The sequence below is a fragment of the Aythya ferina genome (assembly GCF_964211825.1).
Source record: "Aythya ferina genome assembly, chromosome: 1".
Classification (NCBI taxonomy): Eukaryota; Metazoa; Chordata; class Aves; order Anseriformes; family Anatidae; genus Aythya; species Aythya ferina.
This window is the reverse complement of record NC_140296.1, coordinates 154,740,673-154,763,265: the sequence shown is the minus strand read 5'-3', so window position 1 is coordinate 154,763,265 and position 22,593 is coordinate 154,740,673. Positions and strand designations below refer to the sequence as shown.

At 42.0% G+C, this 22,593-nt stretch overlaps 1 protein-coding gene across 3 annotated transcripts in view; it reads right to left on the bottom strand.

The window, feature by feature from the left end:
• Positions 1 to 22,368, bottom strand: part of TMTC2 (transmembrane O-mannosyltransferase targeting cadherins 2) — a 256,087-nt gene extending 233,719 nt beyond the window's left edge. For 2 of the 3 annotated variants that reach the window (XM_084505627.1, XM_084505626.1), the window contains exon 1: positions 22,091 to 22,279. In XM_084505627.1, coding sequence (XP_084361753.1) covers positions 22,091 to 22,173 — 83 coding nt within the window. In that variant the 5' untranslated portion in view covers positions 22,174 to 22,279. Of the gene's footprint in view, positions 1 to 22,090 lie in introns of all 3 variants that reach the window. The other variant, XM_084505628.1, reaches the window with a different exon arrangement.
• Positions 22,369 to 22,593: the final 225 nt, after the last annotated feature.

Genomic DNA, 22,593 nt, shown 5'->3' with positions numbered 1-22,593 from the left:
GCTAACTGCAGAGCACAAACAATACTATTACCTCTAATTATTTTCTTTATGTACATAAACCAAAAGGGAAAAAAAAAAAAAAAAAAAACAAACAAGAAGAGAGATGAAAATACCACCTCTCGCTATCAACAGACAAAGCAGGAATCAGATGGCTACAAATGGTGCACAGGTAACAGCTTCTCCTACTCCCGGCAAAGACCTACATCACTGAAGGAGTAGTAGAAAGTACCAATGGGAAATGCAGCAGGGAGAACCCCAACACACTTAATCCTCAGTAAAGTCAACTGAGCTTAGACAGTCGATGGAGTTCTTTACATCATCAGAAGGGACAGAGCCCACTTACACATTGCCATTACCAAAACCCATAAAATATGGATTCTTTTTCTCTATCCCCTTGAGAAAGGAGATGGAGGAGTGGTTAATTTATATTTTAATCCCATCAAGAAATTTAATAGGAGTCCCTGAATTTTACATCATCCTCAACAACTTAACAAGGTCAGTCTTGTTCTGGGAATAAGAATTGTTAGCAAAACTGTCAGCCCCATAACATAATCATTGTTTTATTTCCTTGGCAACAAAGGAAACTTTCAGTGGAAAGAGATTTAAAGTGTGGAGTGGACATTCCTCTCCAGGCTGTAACCTTTTCCAATAGAGTCTAGTTACAATACATCTGTTGAATATCTCTTTTAAAAGGCATTTGCAATACAAAACAGATAATACACAATTTAAGAGCTTACACAACTCAGAACTACAACCCTCTGAAACCAGTAGTTCACCTCGTGGTTCTTCTACCCACCTATTTAGGAGAAAAACAGAGAGAGAGAGAGAGAGAGAGAGAGAGAGAGAGAGAGAGAGAGAGGCTCAAACATAATCAGAATTTAAAATAAACCTCAAACTAAGCAAATGCAAATGTGACTTCTGCTTACACACATCTGTACTGTGGGAACACCTACCCTGAAGCACCGGCATACACAATAGATATTCTCCATCTGCGTATTCAACTGGCACATCTGATTGTATAAAGTTAACAGTGTGATTAGCCTGTCGTCTTGGTAGGTAAAACAAAAACAAATAAATAAACAAATGGAGAGGCTCTGCAAAAGGCTGGTCTTTCAAATATATAGAAAACTATTAACAAAAATACTTTAAAAACTAACCATCTCCCTTCAGACTTTGCATCATCAGTAATATTACTCACCAACCCAAAATTAAAATCACTTCAAAGAAGAAATATCTGAGTAGATATCAGAAGTATAAAATACCTGGAAAGGGAAAAAAAAAAATCTCTTGGAAGCATTTGCCAGTAGATTTGCTTCCATTACAGCCAGCAGTGCCCAGCTACACCAATGCAAAGATTCAGAAAAGCCACCTGACCAAAAGCACTTCTGTAACATTTGTGTCATTTGTTCTAGGTCATTTTCAAAATCCTTCTGAAAAAGGATGAATTACCAGTTAGTGTTTCCACCATGAAGGAGAAGAGTCTGAAAATGTTACCACACGAAAAACATAGGGTAACACAACTGAAAAATCTAGATAAACTCAATATCCACATCAGGATAAATAACTAAGTTCGTTCTGTGGAATATCAGACTGCAACCAGAAAGTTTTTCAGAAACTCCTTTCTAATGAGGTTAACAACTTCTTACCTGCTGTATACTATCTCCTCAGACACTAAAACAATATACAAGTTTCAAAGTTGGGCAATGATAAAATGTGAGTGAGTTAAGCTGGAAGACCTGCAGAGACCCACTGGCACAGCAGAGTGCGGCTGTACTGGGCTGACTGAAGAATGGCCAAAGGAGGATCTGATGTCAGCACCCATCCAGCGTTCCCATGTTCACTGTGAGTCACACTGGAAGTTATATACGCTGCGAATTTTCAAAGCCCAAACTGGAGTTAACAGGCCAGAAAAGTCCTTTTCAAAAATGGGGAAAAGTGATTTCAACCCAATTCAATGCATTGCTATTTTCCTTCCTAATGCTTCTCAGACACAAAAAGGGAAAGAGATAAAAGACAGACTCCCCTTTCCAATACATAAATCCACACTTCTGAGTGCTTTAAAAGAAGGGAAAAGAACAGGCAAATTAAGTTTTTATCAGGAAGCCATGAGGCACACAAAGGAGCAAACGCCCAGGAAGGGCTTTGTTTCATTCTGCTTTGCAAACACTTTGATATGATAGCATTCATAAAACTTGTTTGCGTGCATTCATAAAGCTAACTTTGCCTTACTCATTCCTACACCCCGCTGCCAGTTCAGGCAGCTGTAAGCAGGCTGCTGCCATGCCTACACTCTGATTCCAGATGCTCTCCGGAGGCTGGGAGGGCAATGTGGGTGCTGCAGGTCGCTGGGGGCACTGCCAGCAGGGACCTCGGGATGCTGCCTTCGCCTGCAGCTTGTCCAAGCAACGCTGCCATTGTCTGCACAAAGGGCAATGCTTCGAAACCAAACGCTTCCAAGAGGGGATTTTCTGGCTCCTGACGGAGGCTTTGAAGCCAAGCCCGCACCACCTGCATTGTAACAAAGCCACAATCTTGACACTTTGATAATGACAAAGAAAGAAAAAAAAAAAAAAAAACAGGGAGGAATATCCACTGTTAATCTCATGACATCATAAATCTGTGCACAAATGCATTTGTTAGCTTTATGTGCATGCTTCAGCAGTTATGCTGAATTAATATTCAATGTTGGCAGCTTAGAGGAGCTATGGGGGAGTGAAAGTTATTGTGGAGTTCAGCTTCTCAATGAGTGTCTGCAGGCTGAAATAATAAGCAATAACCTTTGTATTGTCTCTCCACATTTGTAGGCATTAAAGAAATCCATTATTTAACAGAGTGATATAGAAGTTCTAGAAGAAGTAAATGAGCAATCTATCCTGAAAAATTATTTTAAAAGGTTCAGCATTTGAACCTATCATGCGGAAAAGTATTTGAATACACCTAGCAGAGTTAAAATGAAAAGAGAAAGCAGACTGTGCTAATAAAAGTTAATCCAGATGAATTTAAAAGGTGAACATTTATTTCTTAATTTGTAGTAAAACAAGTAGTTTTAACAGACAAACAGATAGGTTTAAGGAGTACTGACAGGTGCCTGAGGGGTGTTCAAACTGGCTGTCAGTATTTGCAACCACCCAAAACAGCCCCTACCCTTCCCACCAGCAGCCACCTCACTCTGCAGCTGACACATTCAGCCACTTCCATATCAGTTTGCTGGAGGTGCTTTGTAGGAAAGGAAGTAAATCAACTACCAAGTACTGTTCCTAAGCATAGACAGTGCACAAATCCATTCTAAAATTAAAAATAATAATAATCAGGGAGAAAAAAAAAATCAAAGGAATGTTTACTCCACAGACAGTGAGACATCACTTAAAACCCAAGACGCTTGTTCCACCGATTCTGTCCAATGTTCCTGAATAACAGAGGGGCAGCTCTGCACTTTCAGCCCGCTGCTGACTAGCTCCCCATGGCACTCCTTGCAGAGCCAGCAGGCCCCAGTCAGAGCCAGTAGGATCTGGCCTACAAACCTGCTCCTTCTCCACTCCTCTCAGCACCGGCAGCCACAGGGCTCACGGCCTGCCATTACCCTGCCACCCGAGGGGCAGGGGGACAGGGGGTCACAGCCGGCACCGCTGGGACCAGCGGCAGGCAGAAGGAGCATGGATCATCCTCAGAAAGCAAATCCCCAGTGTTCGCTGACTCGAAATAGGGCAGCGGCACACACGTTTCACTGGCAATGATGTTCATTGCTCTTATCTCCATCAGCTCAGCAGGGGTCAGGGCCAGGTTTCCAGTGCCCCTGCAGCTTTGCTGAAGCCAGAGGAATCAAAGGAAATTCAGACAGCTGCTGCAGGATTATAGGAGCAAGGCAGGCAGGGGAGGAACAGCCAGAGGTCATGATCAAGGCTGTCATGCCCAGCCTTCAGCAACCGCTCTTGGGAAACCAGAGCATCCCTGGGACTGCCAGGCAATGCTCCGGATCTGAAGGTGGCTCTGTCTTCTGGCAAGGGCAAGAGACTCACAGATTTGCCCTGCTAACAAAGGTGCACCGACAGGTATGCTGCAGCTCATCAGTAGCACATATGTAATATAACCTGTTACCTATTACTTTTCTATTTTACCCTCTCTTAGAGCTCAAGAACTTTGGGTAATATAGAAGAGAGGCTGTTACCGGTGTTCATCAGCATAAAATCCTGACGCTTGTCCTTACCAAAGTCATAAACCTGCAAGAGGCAGCAGGTTACATGAATTATAAGAAGCAACAAAACACAGATCAGATTCAGAGAACCGAGTAACAACATTTAATTAATCCAATCCATCAGTGAAGACACCCTTCTGCAAGATACCAAACAAGCTCAGAGCAGGTTCCTTCTCAGATCACAGAAGGTGTGATCTAAGGGTGAGGTAGGAAAGAACATGAGGATAGGGACAAAGTGAATAACAACAACAACAAAAAAACAGGTGAAAAATAGAACAAATTTAATATTGAAATGCAAGAAGATTAGTTGAGCTTATGTCACTTTCACAGTTCATGGTCTATGATGATAGAAAAAGGCTTGTTTCCAACATTTCTTTCAAGTAGAGCTTTTTTCTTTTTTTTTTTTTACACATATATAGAGAGAGAAAAAAAATAATTGTTTTCCAAATACTAGATGATTAGTACAGGGAAGGGAAAGAAAAAAAAACAAACAGTGAAAAACAGAACTAACTAAAAGAGAAAAGACTTAGTAAAATTCCACTTCAGAAACATTCATAAAATTATCTATGACAATACCCAGGTCTTTGTATAAAGGTGCATACTTTACTCAGATCAACGGATGAGCACAACTTCAAATATATCACTCTGAAGGCTCACAACACCACCTCAGGCAAATCCACAGATTAGCTTGTGGCACTCTTGATTCTATGATTTCATTGTTAAAAACAAAGTAAATATGTGTTAACCAACGCATTTCAGACCAGTGATTTAAAAAAAATACATAGCTGCCTTCAGAAAGTACTGAATCCCCTTTAGAAATTGATACAAAGAAGCAGCAAAATACAATTTTCCAACAGCATTCAGAAACATGAAGGGAAAATTATCAGAGAAAGACTCAGATTCGTTACCAAAAAAAGGAAAACAGTCATTATTAGATGCAATTAATTTTGATTGTAATAATCATTCTTTTAATTATGGTTGATGAAAAACATTACCTGTAATTTATTTTCCCCACGCCAATGTTCCAGATACAGATTTCCATTACTTCATGCTATAGGTATTGATGAGGTAATTGGAATTAAAACATGAGCAAAATCTTTAAGATTTTTATGTTCTTAAAAAAATAAGATAGTCATACGTTTATATAAGCAATCCTACTAAGTCACATAAAAAACAGGCAGGGAGAGATAAAGTATGTTGGTTTGGTTTCCATAATAAGGGCCTGAACTACATACACCTTAGGACTAGGACAGCTTACACTTGTGCATTCTCTCAGGTAGTGGACACCCAACTCATCAAAGATCTGGCTGATACAATACTCAAGATAATACATTAGAAAGGATATAGCTCATATTTCTGAAACACCCAAACTGCAAATACACAGAAATGTCTAAATCCAAGTAACTCAGGTTAATAATGAGGCAAAAGTACAGTGATGGTAACACTCTGGGAATATATTTAGACATCAGAAACTCAAAAGAATGAACTGAATGTATGTCAGCCCTTAGCCTGTATGATTTGCTGCTGTCCTCCATCACAGTGGACAGATTGCCATTGTCCCTCATATTTGCAAGGACTCCAGAACTCCAACTAAATCCCCTTGGAAAGGAGAATATTATTATTATGGCTACATGGACTTCAGATGGTTAACTATACACCAAAGCAAATGATGAAATTGTGCTATAAAAAGCATTAGCTATCTTGAATAGTCACAATTTATTATGTTTTTTTTTTTTTTTTTTTTTTTAGTTTCATGTATAACCATTCTTATTATATAATAGCAGTATTCAAAAAACAACAATTACCACTTGAATCGACTTCATCCTAGCACCTTGACTAATAGCTGTGGTGATCGCAGCACTGCCAAGTCACAACAACTTCTTTGTAGTTGTTGTTGGCTCATCTGTGTGAGCAGATTGTGCCCACACCACTATGCCCAAAGCCTGGATCTCAAACTTGATACACAGAACATTGATGTATTACAAGAATTGCTATATCAGCTAAAAGTGAACACTGGCTAAAGTATCCATTCCATCTAATAAAATGGTGTGTTAATAAAAGTTACCTTGAAAATCTCAGTGTATTTTCCTCCTGCTTTAAAACCAGAGAGGTAGATATATGAACCACCAGTGTGAGGGGAAAAAAAAATGACCACTGCTCTATTTTTCACAATAAATTGACAGAATTCTAACTACATCATGCATTTCTACCAAGCTTGTGCCAGCATCAAAAGCCAGACAATATGCAGGCAAATGCGGGAAATCTTTTAAAGGTTCATTCGACATTCTCAAGAGCATCTCCTAAACATTTCAGTAAAACTCCACACTGAACTTGTCTCAGAATACGCTAGTTGTGGTTATGTTTCCATTTTCAGTCCACAAGTCTTAGAGGCCTGGGCTCTAATGTGTTTTTACAAATCATTTATTCTTTAATGTGAAAATCGATTTTTTGCCTTTGTCCTTAAAGGTGTAGATGTTATAGGAAAGAAGACAAAGCCCAAAAGAAAAGGCAAGGTCTATTTACCTGGTAGTGCAGATGCACATTTCCCTTCCATAACAAGAGCCTAAGCAAACACAGGGAAAAGAGTACTTGTTTAATTCATAACATTTAATCTAATAATGGGATTATAAATGAATGCCACATGCTGTGCAATTCTGTTTGAAATTCACAGTCAGTTCTCATGCTGATAGGGATTTGAAAACTTCTTTAAACATTCAAAGTACAAACACAGTGCCACTTTCCAAGAGTTTCTATAGCTTTGTATCATCAAGTATTTCTTCACATACATACCCCTAAAAATAGCATCATCTCTGCTGATAGTTCAGTCTGGCCTTCCATTCAAACTGCTATTGCCAAGACTAGGTTAAAAACTAGCGCTTCATTAGCCACACAGAGGCCTTGGCAAGAACCAGCCAAAACCAACAGTGCTTTGCATCACTGCCGTCTGTCCCAAACTAGGACTTAGTGTAAGGAATAGCCAAACAAGGCAGCCACAAACCCTAGCTTCTGCAGCAATCTAATTTTTGCACAGTAACACTTGGGCCTCTGTCTTCAGCCACATTGTTTTATCCATTTTCCTTTCCCAAGCAATTTATCTCTTTTTTTAGTCTACATTGTGTCTTTCTCCTTGAAAGGGCCAAACTCCATTAACTAAGCCATTGCTCATTTTTCCTACTTTGGTTCCAGCGTCTGTTTTCTGTATATGTCTTATTAGCTTTCCATTGTAGGAAACATGAGAGGAGAAAACCACCCAGGGAGACGGAGAAAGAGAACAGGTTAGAAGAGCAAGCTGAAAACTCGTGAAAGGCAAAAAAAGTGAAATCCAAGGAGACCTCTCTGGACAGACTTCACTGGTATGGTCTGATCAGATTATCACCACCAACTGCTCATCACCACCTACACCACAAGCAGCTACCCCTTTTCAACCCATTAGTCATGCTAATGACGTGATCGATCTCAGATTTGTTTCGGCAAAGCAAGCATCTTTGGTTTAAGCAGTTTGACCCAGCCTGGCTTGCTACAGCAGAAACGGTTGAGACTGCCAAAATCCAGGACTAATGTCTCTTTCAGCAAATGCAGCAGCAGCATTAACACACTGAGGGCAATTTTCCTCTCAGTTTGTGTACTGGCTTTAGATCCTCTGTATCCCACGCACCTAAACACTACCAAGGCTGTAACTCGTTTCTCCCTTCTCCATTAGATCTTCTGCGTTGCTTCTCCTTTTTCCAGACCTTTCCTCACTTTAACTTGTAGATGGCTCTTGTACCTGCAAATACAACATAAAGATTAACATGAAGGAATACTATGCATATGCTGTCTCTTTCTTATGCATTGCTCTTCTCATCCACTTCAGTCTGAAGCTTTCGGGAGGATAAAAACTTTACTCGAGTGCTCCTGAAGCACCCTAATGCATCACTCCCTACACAGTGGGATAAAAACTGGCAGAGTAGCTGGGCCCAAAGATGGTCTGGTGAATGGAGTTAAATCCAGTAGGATTTATCGGTATGAAACTTATCAGTATGAAACAAAAATAAAAAACAAAGCTTAAGAACCCCAAACACTCAATGAGAAGTGAGAAAGCATTTGCCCCAGACGCCTGTGCACACAACATCTGAAGAGCTCTGTCCCAGTGTTGCACCTCCCACCGCCTCGCCACTTCACCTGTTATATACTTGCCCACTACAACTCCCTATTCCCCAACAGCAACTAGACAGCGTAATCAGCAGGATAATGTAGCAGGTGTGTTCACCTCTATTCTCCAGAAATATAGGGAATATTAGCCTCCAACCTGGAGGAAGAACAAGGTTCTGCATCCACCTGTAAGGAGAGTTAGCAAGGACAAAGGAAAGGTTACAGCCTGAATCTAACCTCCCCACTGGGGGGATGTTCCTCCTGGCACTAGCATTTAATGCCATGCTCAAAGAAAAAAAATATCATCAACAGCATGCCAAAATGAAGCCATTTAAAAGAATGAATAGCAGCTATTATTTTCTTAAGACCTCAGTGTTTCTGTCTTTATGCAAGTTCATCTTGCAATAGACCTAGCTTTATTTAAATGAGAATTAGGCTGCAGCTTTTTAGTATACTCTAGGTAAAACGGGTGAACACACACAAAGGGCACCTGATAACATTATTTGCACATGCACCATTGTGTAACTGTTTCCATAGGCACAAAGGACTGTCAGGCTGCTGTAAGACTTCATGCTAACTGCTTGGTTGTGTATGTGTTATGAAATGTAAATTAGGACTCCCTCAAAAACCTGGAAAATTGTACTTATCTAAATCTCAGAGGATTAAGGAGGCAGTCGTTCAAATAGTGTTTGTCGCCAAGAAACATGAAACTAGGCTCTGCAAAGATACTTTCCACAAAGAGAGAGATAGAGATCTGTTAATGTATGTGACAGTTGTTCTGCTGTACAAGCAGCTCCAAATCAAATTTGCAAAACAGTGAAACATCTGGAGAGGAGAGCCTCAGATGGTGAGAGCCGTCAACATTACGATAATGCACAGAGTGTTTCTTTACCAGGCACGATATGAAATTAAGTAGTTAATATACATGACAACTACAAAAACTGACATAATTATCAAACATTTCACAACTTCTATGACTGAGTATGAGGCTGAGGGTGAGGGGCTGCCCTGTGACTTCTGTCTTGCCTCTTTCCCCTTCCAAAAGAAAGCTGCACCCACTACACCAAGTAGTTCTGAATAACAAAGCATAATAATGATACTAATTCCTTACGTGCATTTGTGCCAAAAAATATAAAATAAAAATATATTACAAGAACAAGCACAGCCCATAAACATTTTCATTGCTTCATTATTTAAGACCAACCAAGCATTTTATGAATTGTAGTTATTTATGATGTTTTATATACTCAGTGTTTGTTTATGCCCAAAAGGTTCACCGACTTCCTCACTGCAGCTCTCCATCACCCAACAGCAAGGCAGGTCAGACTTCAAATTGCATCACAAGGGTCTTATTCCTGTATCCTTGCGGGCCCTCTATCCTGCAAACACTTAGCCATGTGTTTAACTTTATGCATACAAGTAGTCTCACTGAACTCATTCATGAAATTCTAGCCTTATTTAAATTGCCATGAGTTTTACCATCGACTCCAGTTGGACCAAGATTTCATCTAATGGGAGTATTTACATCTGAAAAGCTGAACACATGTCCAAGCGTTTGTAAAGAAAGACGTCTTCACCACAAACCTGAGGCCTGTGCTGCTGTCTTATCTCTTACTGACACGTAGGACATACAAAATAATTTGCTTTTATCTTGACCTTATCTAAATTAGGATGCAATAAACAGATCATCACTAAAGCAGATTATTAAGTCATTTTTCTTCCTTCTTGGATATTATTAAGCAGGCCATTCATCCTTTCCAATCTGCTAATGTTTTCCATTCCAATAAGCACGAAATAGTGCATAATCATCTAGGCACAAAGACTGATTTTGCTTAGCTGGATACTTGCTCATTTGTACTTAGAAAAGGAATAAATTTCAGGCAGGTACAAGAGACAGAAAAACAGATTAGTTAGCTGCAGTTTTCTTTCTTTAATTACAACAGCAGCAACATTCAACCAGTCTAAATTGAATTCAATTAAATCAACGTTTAGCCAGTTCCTGATGCAACAGCTGAAATATAATCTCTGCATTTGCTTCCTCATTTAGTTTTATTTAGAACAAATAGTGAAAGGCAACCCATGTACCTAACTTGTAACCCTCAGCAGAAAAAAAATAAAACTGCAAAGTCAACACAGATCTTTTGCTGCAGAAAGTAAAACAGCAGAAGGTACTGTTGCACACGAGTTCCTGCTGAAAGTCAGAACAATGACTAAAGAAACCAAGACTCTGACTAGAAAAAACAACATGCTTTTTTCTGATTACCATACTGCTTACTATATTTATGAGTTTAGAAATTCCTGAGGGCATAATTTGATACTAATTTAATCACTCTGTTGGAAGATTCACTGATTGCAGTCCATCCCGTCACTCCCTCCATGACCTGCGCTGTTGGCGCAGACATAAGATAGCACTGCAAGTAATACTAAGATGAAAAATGTCCGTTATTATATGTGCAATTAAATATGCATATTAAATGCAATTGTCCTGCTACGCACAGGGTTCTTTTGCATTTTACAAAACAAAATATGGCATGATGAGCAGTCTTCCTTGAGCAGCTTATTCTACAAGTATGTGATCACTTACCCTTGGTGAAGGACTAACTGGCATGATTTCAGGCTCATGCTATGAATTATCACAGTATCTGTTCTTCCTTAGCAGGACAGCATTCTGCTATCTCACGCATTTTATATAGGATTCCATGAAAAATAAGGATGGAAAACAAATACTCTTCACTCACTAGTATCTTCCCAGCCACATAATACAGCATATAAAATATAATATTGTGCTTTTTTTTTTTTTTTATCCTCTACACACATGCTTCCCCGCAACTTCTTATCTTAAAGGAGGTATGCAAAATAAAGCGTTCTCAGGGCTGCTGTTCAAGCGAAAACACTCAGCCATCACTCCCACTGTGCTACACAATGAACAGATGTCCCTACAGCCTTGCCCACGCTAAGGCGATCAAGTGCAACTTACACTTTTAAGCAGTATTGTTTAAATTACACTAGGCCAGAAAAAAGCAGAGCTTCTCAAAAACTGATTTTAATCCCACCCATCACTGAAAATTCTCATCCAAATCACTTAGATTTTTCTTACATATTTACGGAAAGAATGAGACATAGTCTTTAACAACAGTGTTCATGGCAGAATCCCATAAGCTTTTCCATACTTACATTTACTTGTGTATCAGCATTTTTTTTTTGTATGCTTTAGAATCACTTATTCAGAAAAAGGTACTGTATCATGTTGGGATTCAGCAATAAGAAACTGACATTTAAACCTTTAGCTGCAAAACGAGCTCATACACTTTTTCACACCATTAACAACTAGCACAGTGCGAACATAAACCGAAACTCCTCACCTATAAGAAGCTACTGTACAAAATCCACAAATTTCAGACTGCAAGATGTTCAGAACAAGCCAAGCAGAGAGTCAGGTAGGTAGACGTAAATATCATGCATGCACAACGTGATTTTTGGAAACTGTGCCTAACAGGGTGGTACCTTGCTCCAAGCTACTGCGTCAAAGCCTTTCAACATACGTGTGTTGTGCACATCACCATGGCACCTGCAGACCTGTCTGTACTATCCAATTTTTCTGTTTAGACAAAGCTCCTTTTCCAGCACTAACCCCAAGGAGCACAGAGACCTACAGAATATGAAGAGCACCAAACCTCCTGTTTCTCCTGCAAAAACAGTTGATTCCCAAACACATCAAGTCAACAGCTCTGAAATACAGTATGTTGAGCACACATCTTAGCATCAGATGGACAAAACACCACTTCAATTCCTATACAGTTGGTATTTTTATCACTTTTCAAGAGTAAAACATCAAATATTAACACTTCTTAGCATTACACACTAGTGGATTAAGTATGTAGCACAAAAGCTGGTGAAAGCAAATACTTCTTAAACCTTATTTTCTTTGTGGGATCTTTTTCCCACCTCACCAGTTTCCAAAACCCTAGATGAGGTGGCCTTTAACTATTTTCAGAAGAGATTGCATATAATGGTTGAAATTGAAACATTAAGAAGAAAAATGAAAGGAAGAGCTGACTGTCCCCTACAGGAGAAGAATTACCTACAGAATCTCTAACAGGTTTATTATGCCTCAGCAAATCAATTTTGTTTGGTTATAAACATTTACTTTTTTCTTAATATCCTTACATTATTTTCTTTGTCAAGTGCTAAAAGCAGGCTTTAAATTCCAGAGGACAAACTAGCTTCCTGCTGCATGGATGTGTAATCCTTCCTTCTTGTTTTAACCCTGTATCAGCCAGCCATAAAGCTCAAAGCACCTAGGTCCATCATAAATCAGGATAATTCAGGATTCTGTTTTGAATACATACAAACCTACTCATTCAACATGAATCAAAACAGTTAGAGAGATGCTTTTTACAAAACAAGTAGGTAAAATCCCACAGCACTGTGGCCAATATGTTGTGGACAAGCAGCAACTTTATGGAAAAAGGAACACGTATACAGGGACTTCCATTAAGCTTCCTTCCTTTAAGGCCAAACCATCCTTTTAAAACAGCCAGATGCCCTTATCATGCTGAACCAACCAATGCAACATACATATTAAAGATGCAATTTCAGCTGCCAAGAGCTTGCAATCATGTTACAAGTAGAAACGGTGAAAAGGGAAACGGAAGCAGCATGAGATGCAATGGCTTGCACAGTAGCTCGGGGCTCATCCAGACACACAACCCCAGGCCTAGTGGGGTGGGTATGGCTTTCATCTCAGGTTGCCCCTGCCAGCAATTCTCCATACGCCCCATAACCACACTCAGGGTGCCGCAAGTGTTAACTCAGGCTCACACAGACCTGGTGTGGAGCTGATTCCTGCAATCGCTGCAAAGACCAAGAGGAGCATGAAGATAGCTGGCAGCAAAAGGCAGCCTGCATGGTGCTCTGAAGGGATCCAGCTTGGAGTTTGCTTTTTTAACGGGAGGTAAGCAATACAAGCAGCTATCTACTTTCTGGCCTTTCCCCATAGTGAAGTCTGTCTTCTTAAAAAAGATAAAAAGGACCACGTCAACAATTCTCCAGGATGCATGGTGTTTATTAAAGAGAAATACTACGATTTTTAACAATTCAAGCAATTTACATATAGGAGATGAGTAATGTACTGTGAAATGGAGTAGAACATACAGCTCTATCTTCTCACACACGATACAAAATTTATTCAAGTATACTGGTGTTAAAAGGAAGCTATAAAGAACTGCTTGTGTTACCAAAAAAAGTTGCTACACACAAAAACACAATGTTATTTGATTAAAAATTTTCATCGTTCTCTTAGTACTTTTTCTTTCTGCAAGGTTTTTTTTTTTTATATAGCTATGCAGCATTTAAATTATTTTTTGGCACTGAAATCCTAATTCAGATCAAAGGATTTTTAAAAAGCCTTAGTTTTCTTCTGCTTTAATTATAAAAATGTAAAGAGATCAGAAGTTTAATTACGAATAATTAATTAAAGAAAGAAACCTTTTTTCTGCAACTAGCATTAATTTTGCAAAACCGATCCTCCTTCCCTCCAAGGGGAAAAAAAAAGCTTTAAAATTTTCCTCAAGTACAACGGAAATTGTTTGGGGAAAACAAAGAACATGCACCGAAGCTCCACGGAATTTATTACAAGGAAATTCTTGTTACAATTCACAGCTTTTCAGCAAGGAAATACACAAATAGATGTACACCATTCCCAGACGTATTTGCTCAGGAACCGTAACGTGTTTCTTCCTTTTTGGCATGGGATTTGCTGGGGGAAGATATGGAAGGTCAAAAAGAAGGAGGGGCAGAATGAGAACATCCTTGCTAGAGACCCACAAACCAAACTTCCAAACAAAGCTTCACATCCAATATCCAGGAGCTGCCCAGGATGATTCACTGGTGCAATTCCGGCATCAAGATGGACAGCCTGGTCAATAAATAGTCTTCATCCAAGAAAACAAATATCTTCTTATTTTAGTGGTATCTAGAGGACTGATGAATAACTCACAAAATGATGCAGTATCTTAAGAAGCCTTATTTCTGAGCCTAATTTCTTCTTCACCTTGTCATTAAAATAATTAAAACAATCAACACCACAAACGTACTAAGCATTCAAATCAAATAAGTACAGTATCGAGCACAAGCAAAGGCATGATTGCACCTTCACCTCCACATAACTGACAGAAATGAGAGGATATGACAAGGCATAGTATTCTCTCAAGTGTTTTTTATTTGAAAATAAAGGTTTTTTTGTTGGTGGTGGTGGTTTTTAAAAGAGTATTAAGCATGAAAAAGACTATATAGCAGAGGGTTGATAACAGAACAACAAATGTATTCTTGCACTCACAGCATCCCACTGAAGCCAGTACAGGCTCCTTCCACTTCAGTAAGAGAAATACACGGTGTTATTTGGGATTAGGAAAGCTATTCCAGTGTCCAGAAAGGTGACTGCGAGCATCTCATCTGGATTTATGCCTGGATCTAATTGCCTTCTCAAAGCAGCAGAGTAAAAGGCCACGCAAAAAAAAAAAAAAAAAAAAAAAGAGCCATACAAATATAACCGAGTAACAGGGGATGCCACAGACCAGTCCAGTTGCCTACCACAGTAATGGTCTGTACCCCTATGTGGAAAGTCCTCCTTCAGTCACCTCTCACCCCGGGGCTTCCTGGGCTGTCTGGGCTAGGAGCAGTGCTGAGGCCAACGCGCTTCACTGCTAAAGAGGGGGAAACGCTCACAGCACATAGTGACCCCACAAACAAATTCAGGAGCTGCTGTGGCAGACTCCAAAGGGAAGTTCATCCAGCTCCCTGCTGGAAGGCAGATGCCAGAATTGACTCCGTCTCAAGTTTTAGGTATAAAACAAAAGTCTGCTGTTCTATTTACTGTTCTGACTGCATGCACTCCTACACACTCTTTTAGAGACTACACTGATTTTGTAACAGGTTTTGCAGCACGTATATGGGCCATTTGTATAAACCACTGGAAAAAAAAAAAAAAAAAAGATATGAAAAAATAGCTTATGCTGAAAGCACAGTGTTTCCAATAAAGCAAACAGCAATTAAAGAGATGAGATGAAGGAAAGAAGGGATGTGAAGACAGTAAACGTCTTACCCCCAGCTGAAACCTCCCACTATTCCTGAAAAATCTCCTCCTAAAGCCAACATAAAACAAAAGCCAACATAATTCCCAGTGTCCTAGCACCATGGTTCCACATCAGCGGGCAGCTCAGCACCACCGCACAGCTCTCTCTCCTCCTCTCACTCCCCCTCCTCAGCAGAGGAGGGGGAGAAAAATATAATGAAAAAGGGCTCAAGGGTTGAGATAAGGACAGAGAGATCATTCACCCATTACCATCATGGGCAAAACAGACTCAGTGCAGGGAGATTAATGTAATTTATTGCCTGTTACTAACAGATTAGAAACTGAACACACCTTCCCCTCTCCCCTTCTCCCAGGCAGCGCAGGGGAACAGGGAATGAGGGCTGTGGTCAGTCCCTAACACTTTATAATCTACCACTCCTCCATCTTCATGCTCTTCCCCTGCTCCAACATAGGGCCCGTCCCACAGGATGCCATCCTTCCCAAACTGATCCTACGTGGGCTGCCCACATGCAGCAGCTCTTGAAGAACCACTCCCATATGGGTCTGTACCAGGGGGTCTATCCATCAGCAGCAAACTGCTCCAGCACAGGTCCCCCACGGGCAGCAGCTCCCCCCAGACCCTCTGCTCCTGTGTGGGCTCCTCTCCACAGGCTGCAGCTCCAGCCCAGGAGCTGCTCCTGCGGGGGCTCTCCATGGGCCACAGCCTCCTCCAGGCCACATCCACCTGCTCCACCAGGGGCTCCTCCATGGGCTGCAGCATGGAGATCTGCTCCATGTGGTACACACAGGCTGCAGGGGGACAGTCTGCTCCACCAGGGGCCTCTCTGCAGGCTACACGGGAACTTCTGCTGTGTGCCTGGAGCACTTCCTGTCCTCCTTCTGCACTGACCTCAGTGTCCGCAAGGCTGCTTCTCACCCACCTCTCCATGCTGTTGTTGCACAGCTGGTGGTGGTTGTTTGTTGGTTTTTTTTTTTTTCCCATTCTTAAATCCATTCTCACGGAGCCACAACCAATGTCACTCACTGGCTCAGTTCTAGTTAGTGGCATGTCCCTCAAAGTGAAATAGAGTTTAACATGCTACTTGATCCTCAACTGCCATTCCTGCAATCCATCAGGTTTCTTTGTTTTGCAAGAAGCTGACAAATATGAGTGCTGTGCCATCAGGAGAGGGCAGAGCCTAAGTACCCACCATTACCTTTGTAGATGACCATTACGATCCATTCACAAGTCTGCAAGGTGTTTTGACTGCACTGATGGAACAAACTGAGCAGTAGAGTCAACCTGTTAATATCCCAGGTGTTTCCAAAAAAACGCCCTTTGTCTCTTCAAGTTTCATTCAGCAATAGGCTAGGCTTTACAGAAAAATAGTTCAGTGTAGAGTTCTTCAGAGCATGAAACTGGGAACATAATTATAGGATTTGCACCTTCTGCTGCTTACTTGGGAGGGACCATCCATGCAAGCCATAAACATACATATCCCATGTCTAGAGGACTATCCTGAGGCTATAGATACATGACTTAGGAGCCTGATCTAGAACTGAAACAAAATGCCATGGTTATCCTGACTTAACTAGCCTGCCCATGAGCTCCCATTTTAAAGGAAGGTAAGAAAGGTTTATATGAATCAGTCACCCCAGGCGAAAAAGCATGGGAGGTTCAACATTTGCAAAGCCTCAAAGGCCAACAATAGACTTCTGCAACCAAGAGAAATTAAAAATAAATAAATAAAATTGGGGGTCAAAGCACCCAAAAACAAAACTTCTGGCAGAAGGTACAGATTACAGTAAAACAAATCCACCTTTCAATCAACCATTTCTGACAAAAAAATTAGGGATGGTGAACAGTTTAAAAATTATCATATATAAAAAAAAAGACAGTTGATCCAAGTGATATATCAAGCCTTTAAAATAATTCAAAAACAAAACCTATTAAAATCTAACCATAAGAATTGGCCCAAGAAACAGATTCGGTTTTACATAAGTAACAATGAGAATAAGCATCTTTCTCTTAAAATTTAGTCTGTTTTTCCAATTTGGAGCAACTTTCACCACAGGTTGCCAACAGGCTCACATCTACAGCTTAAACATCAAATATTTCAGCTAAAGAAAGAAATTCCATAAACAAACAGCAAAGCCTGCTTCAGACAACTTCACAGAAAAAAAAATAATCTTAGCAGCCAACAAGGAAAAGGCAAACTTCCAGATGAGGAAGGCAAAGGAGCTCTAATTCAGCGTTCTTGCAGCTATCAGATGGTTAACAAATTGAGATGAGAGACTTCTGTGCCTTTTGAGCAACTTTCACTCTGGCAAACTTAAAGGATTCAGAAGTGCAGCTGGAATACATATGGGAAATGCAGGAGAAAGTGGATCATTTGAATTTGTAACTCCATTGTGCGCTGGAAGAACTTCCTGCAGATGAGATGCATCCCGCCAGTGACGCAGGGAGACTCTCCATCTGCTAACGGTAATGAATTTATTCTCTAAACCACCTACCAAAAGTGACACAGTTTATGTTAGTGATATATATGCAACAGAAATCTTAAAATAAAGCCTGCAAGGACAATTTCTTTTTTGCTTCCAAAAATCCCTATACTAGAGCATCTCCACTGGAGGAAAAAAAAAAAAAATTATTTTGATGAAACAGATTTCACATTCTGATTAAGGTGTTTCATTCAACACAAATTTTTTATGCATAAATGTTTTTTAAAGTTAAAGCCGAATATACTTTTAGATGATGTTTAGCGTTTAAAATAGAACAGGTATCACAGTAATAGAACATTATCATGCCAGCTTCATCCCATTAGACAGTCAATTACTGGTTTGCTTGGTTGGTCCTCAACTACAATAGCTGAAAACCATGTTGCTTCAGTTACTCAGGCATCTTTGCTGCATTACGTTTTGCTTTATCAGCACATACAAGGCCATGTTTCATATGCAAATTATCTTAAGGGTCACTTTAAATTAGCACATTTAAGAGAGTAAAGGAGGGACAATGGGAAAATGCTGCAGAGAAATTGTGAATGTCTTCTTCCCATTTTTACTGACCACCAGCCTCACTATTGAAACTGAAGAGACTGCAGTCACCTGAGAACTGGATCTATTGCAAGCTGCTGGAGATAACACACTTGGTGCTGAGAAATGGAGAGGAGATGACAAAAAGGAGCCACAAAAATCACAAATGTAAATTAATAATCAAATATACACATACAACGTGGAAACAGATGGCAAGTAATTTTCCCCAGTGTACTTACACTTGTACTTCTAGAGCCTGTATTTGGGTCACTTGCTAGATTAATTCTCATGTGTCAGACCCAACAGAGGTACTGTGCAATGGGCACAGCCTCAGCCTATTTTTAAATTATGCTCGTTTGACACTACACTGTGAAGGCATTCATTAGAATTTCTTCAATGCAGCTTGTAATACTGCCCCGCAACTTTGAAACCAGGCTGCCTGATGTCATTTCTACCATCAGCAAGACTGCCCCGTTCAGGCCTACTGAACACAGCACAAGCTACAGAAATCTGGTCAGTGCTACCACATCTCATGGAGGCATCCAACACAGAGGCAGACAAGCCTGACAAAACTGGTGCTCTGGAAAATATATACAGCAGGCCACAGAGAAAATACACCACTGGAGGTTATAGATTCTTCCTAACACCCTCCTTAAACTATGCCTTTCTTCTCATGTTTAGGAGTACAAAGGAATACCTCAACGGATGAGTTGCTTTTGACGTGTGCGCTGTAGCAGCAGCATATGACCCCAGGATACTTGGAGCACTAAATCTTCCACACCTCAGCTACAAACTGACAGGGACCTGTCTTACTTAGCACAGGTCACGCGAAGGACCACGGTCTCAACGCGAGGCACCCGCAGGTCAAACTGTCTGCTTTAGGGTGGGCTTACATGGCAAAGGAAAATAATGATACCAGGGTGTCAGACTAATTGCAGCCACAAGTTTCCCTCCTGTAATACTGGTAGACATTAGCATGAAACAAGGACTGTATGTGCAGTGACTAGAGATTAGCCCCCCCTTAATCTGGCAGGAATCTGGATTTAACTCAGCGCAACAATGAAGATCTTCAACACTTCCGTAGAAATCAAAATTGCATTTCTCGCTACCCCTCCTTATTGTTTCCAAAATGATTTTGCTCAGCAATAAATAAAGCTTTATTAGCATGCCATGTGAGCTCACTGTGGCATTAGTCGAACATCAAAATATTTCCACCCCCTCTTCCCATATTCATCTCTTCTAAAACAAATATGCAAAAAGAGAATGGGAAATATATTAGTTCCTAAATTAACAAGGAGGTTGGTGGAAGAGGATTCTCTCCCCCCAATAATCTACACACATAACTAGGAAATATCACAGCTGTCTGCGAAAATTGCAGCAGCAGAGAACAGGGTGACAAAAGCTTGTTTTCTAGGTTCACAGAGGAAAAAAAAAAAAAAGGCATTGTTTCTTCTTTATCCTAGCTCTCAGATTTAGAAGCTGTCACTTTAATTCAAAATAATCAATTGACATATTGATTATAAAGATCATGTTTACACTGATTACACTCATGCCACATATCTCTCCAGCTGAGTTAGGTAGACTCATGATGAAAAGTGAGAATGTGTACTTTTTTTTTTTTTTAAACTCAACTTCCTCAGAGCTTAAATTCAATTTTAGCTTAATTGGGTGAAGGGTAGGAAATAAAATATTGAATCCTTTGATATAAAGTCATAAACCCCAGACTACAAGCAAGCTTGTTATATCACTGTCCGTACAGTCTTTGGTTTGGTGCTGTGCAGCCGCTAAAATATTAAGTTTTACCATTGGGAAATTGATTTTGTTATAAGAAGTTTTTACGATGCCACTTAATCTTAACCAACCTACATTAAAAAAATATACAGAACGCAATTACAGAAACCCTTTATATAGTAAGCTTGATCACTATATTAAAAAAAAAAAAAAAAAAAAAAAGAACAGCCTGATGTAATTTCAATATAATGGCAATGGAAGCAGAAAAAGCTGTAGCAATATGCTGCCCTCCTGAAACAAAGATTGCAGGTTCCTAGCTTAAATGCACAATCTTGATTCACTTAAAGTTAGTAGCATGATCCATCTCCCACATGGAGGGCTGTGTCCTGCAGCTCCAGCATCGACCTCCTTTTCTAGCGTTATGTTTCAAGTAGGCTCCTGCAGGGCAGCGAGATTCTGTGATTACAGTTAAAAGAATACTTTAGGTCTGAGAGCCTTGCCTCTTTGAATAGATAACCATTTCTAGTTCAACAATTACCAGCATGCAACAGCCATTTCTGCCTTTCCCCTTCCAGGGCTGCAGTTGAAAGGCATCCTAATTAGATGACCCCGCATACAGAATTGCCATTAATTGGCTTTTAGAGCACTCTAGTGAATACCTAAATCTTAGTTACAATGAGAAGTACTTTCTTTAGTTAGAAGGTAAACATACCAACACTGCCGTGTTTTGGAACACCTCTTAAATAGCGTGGGATTAATATTAGGAAGACAGCGCATTATTACCTTTTCCACCCGTTCCTTGATGACACTCATGCATCCCCACTTCCCAACCGTGTTAAAGCACACTCAGGCAAGATCAAGAGTAACCCTGACCTCCACATCAATAACATCAGGTAGTATTTCAAACTGCCTTCCATCCCCAGCCAATCTGAACTGGCCTGCAGGACAGGCTTGTAAGCACGTCCTTAAACAACCCAGTTTTGCCTAAATATTGCAACATATGCCACTTGGGTTTACGTAAATATTCCACAACTCCTGCAGCTCTTAACTAAAACAAGCGGGTCTGAAACAGTGTCAGTGTGTCAAAATATTCACTGCTTTCTATTGATCCAACTCAGACCTCGCCTGTCAGAGTAACAGTTGATTTTTTTTTCTTTTACCATTCATGAATGAAGTTTTAAGTTGCAGGTTAAGTTTAAGGCAGATTTAAACAATAAAAACCCTCATCCGTAACTGGAAGGCTCACACGAGCCTACAACACTTCGCTTCACGGGACTTCAGGTTCATACCAGCGACCTGCAGGACCAAAACCAGAGGTGCCAGGACCCGCAGAGGACATGGTGCCCGGCACCCACCCGAGCACGGGGGGCTTTGTGGCCACAGCCCTAGTGCAAAACGATGCTGGAACAGAGCGAGGCCCTAGCGCAGCAGGTGCAGCACCCCACACCACGGCGGGACAGGATGGGGAGACCCCCGAGGTGGCAACCCGCGGGCTGCAGGCAGGTGCTTGGGATTTTTCATTTTGCCTCGGACCGAGGCAGAAGCCCAGCCAAGGATGCAGCTGACCCCTTCCCACCCTCGGGGACAGCTCGGGCCCCGAGCAGCACCACCCGCCGACCGGGGGCTGCGGGACCCGGCGCGCAGCTGTCAGAGCAGCCCCGTGCTGGCCTCTGGGGGGGTTCAGGCCGGCGGCGGGCGAAGCGCCCCAGCACGGTCAGTAACTTCACCCACCCGCGCCGCTCTCCCCGGTACGTGTTAATTACGCACCCGTTTTAATCGCGCCCGGATTAAGCCGCGAAGCGGGGTTTCCCCCGGGAGCTACCGGCCGGGGTGGGGGGCACAGACACCCGCCCGACGGCGGCGGCTCCCGGGGGGCTAGGGGCAGGTGGGCAGCCCCCTCCTTCCCTCCATCCCTCCCCCGTGTCCCCTACCTGTCGTCGTAGCAGAAGTCTGCGCCCAGCGTGTTGAGGTACAGGGCGAGCCCCAGGGCGCCGCTCACCAACTCCGCGACCATCTCTCCGCCCGCCGCCGCCGCCGCCGCGCTCGCACCGGGGCAGCCCCCCCGGCACCGACCCCGCCGCCGCCGCCGCCCCCCGGCTCCGCGCTCCAACGGCGGCCGCAGCCCGGCGGCGTCCCCCCGCCGCTCCCTACCCCATGGCAGCGGGCACAGCCCAGCACCAGGGCGCGGCGGCAGCCGCCCCCCCTCAGCACGGCCCCGGCCCGCGCCCCCTCGCAGCCGAGCCGGGCGCCGCCGCCGAGGCTCTGGGAGCGCCCGCGTGGGGCGCCCCGGGCTCCCAGCGCGCCTGCGTGCGGGGCCGCCCCCCGGCCGCCCCCCGCCCCGCCCCGGCCCGCCCCGCCCCGCCAGGGGCTGCCCGCTGCCGCCGCAGCGCTCCCGAACCGGTGTTGGGGCCGCTCCTCCGTACCCCGGCCCCGC